General features: G+C 39.8%; 1 protein-coding gene across 1 annotated transcript in view; it reads right to left on the reverse strand.

Annotated features, from left to right (window-relative positions):
• LOC118410177 (xylose isomerase-like) overlaps positions 1 to 1,621 on the reverse strand; it is a 5,176-nt gene extending 3,555 nt beyond the window's left edge. The window contains exons 1-3 of the mRNA XM_035811716.1: positions 1,582 to 1,621; positions 870 to 1,052; positions 335 to 409 (exon numbers count right to left, since the gene is read on the reverse strand). Of these exons, the coding sequence (XP_035667609.1) occupies positions 335 to 409; positions 870 to 1,052; positions 1,582 to 1,614 (291 nt within the window). The 5' untranslated portion in view covers positions 1,615 to 1,621. The remainder of the gene's footprint in view (positions 1 to 334; positions 410 to 869; positions 1,053 to 1,581) is intronic.
• Between the last annotated feature and the right edge of the window lie 6 nt (positions 1,622 to 1,627).

Consider the following 1,627-nt stretch of genomic DNA (forward strand, 5'->3'; position numbering starts at 1 on the left):
AGGATTCATTCTACTAATCGTAGCATGGCACATAAGGACATTTTCAGTCGAAATATGGCCTGTGTCATCCCATCTCTATGTGCTTTTGAAGTCAGCAAATGTTGGCAGATGATCAGCTGCATCCAATGTCACTGCCACAGATTTTAAAAATAGGCTTGATTCTCAGGCGATTTTTCAATCAAGCAACCTGCTGGTGATCAATAAGTTTGGCCAAAGGTCAAAGGACAGTGTGATGCGGGCTTAACGTAATATGGCTCAGAAAACTAAAGTCCCCCAGGAACATCTATTTAAGTCAGAGATGTTACCAAAATATATATATATAAGATGGCCTGACCTCACACTCCTCCATGGTGGCAGTGCCCTTAGCAATCCTGGCACCAATCCCACTGCTGAAGCTCAAGTAACGCTCCTGGAAAATACAGGAGGTTAAGCGTTGACATACAAACTTCAAGCACATGTTTCCTTGTTCTGAAAGACTTTGCTCAATTATGGGAATGGATTCAACATGAAAATGTGTCATAAATTATCACTGAAATCAAAATTATACTGCACTCTCCAAGCTTGCCCATGCATGACAGAAGTCTTTTCTGGCTATATTTATGACAATACATAGAACTTAAAACTTGTCATGCAACAATTACATTTGCATTGATTGTAATACAATATTTTGGGGTACATTTTCCAATAGACTAGATTTTCCACTTTGTCAATCTATATTAGTCTAGGCCACTTAAGCTACATCATACAAACTGGTTGCAAAGAACAAGACTATCTTTAAACCTCACTCAGAATCAAAGATATTAAGCTGTTAACCTTATCTTGTGAACTGAAGCAAGAAAATAAGATTTTAAGTGACAAGAGTTAATAACCTTGACCAGCCTGGTGAGCACTCCCTCCTGCAGCACCTTCGCAGCACTCTTCAGCCCACGGGCAAAGGCGTCCATGGCACCGACATGTGAGATGAACATGTCCTCCAGATCTGTCGACTCACGCCGCACCTTACAGTCAAAGTTCAGTCCCCCTGGGGCCAGCCCTCCCATCTCTAGTACAGTCTGGGATGGGGGGGGGGGGGGAAATGTAGGGCTTTTCAGAACAGTGCTTTTAAATGACATTCTTAATTATAATTGTAAAGTATATTTGTCTTCTTTTGTCATCATCACTTAACGTGAAACATGAATCGTTTTATCAAGAACCTACATGTTATATTGCGATGCGTTTTTTCCGGGCTTTTTTTAAGTCTGAAGCACATCAGACCACCCCTACATTTCTTTATAGAATGTGTTCTACATGCAGAAGTTATACTTATACTTCCCAGGGCTTTATATATAAAATGATTGCAGTCCATCACAACATATCCTAGCTGTGGCTTACCCTGAGATTCAGTGAATCCCTGCCCATGGGTCCATGGAATTTGATCCATATAGGGACTTAACAGTACAAGCATAATTTCAATTCAGTTGATTTTCTTTTATTCCTTTTTTCACATGGTAAATATGTATACATAATATAAATCAAAGTTATCTTGCTTTTTGTGTTGAAGACTCCAAGATATTATTTGCAATGGCAGACATGGACATGTACCTTCATAACCATTGTGCAGTTCTTCACATCCATTGGGAACTGGTCT

Source organism: Branchiostoma floridae, chromosome 2 (assembly GCF_000003815.2).
Source record: "Branchiostoma floridae strain S238N-H82 chromosome 2, Bfl_VNyyK, whole genome shotgun sequence".
Taxonomy (NCBI): Eukaryota; Metazoa; Chordata; class Leptocardii; order Amphioxiformes; family Branchiostomatidae; genus Branchiostoma; species Branchiostoma floridae.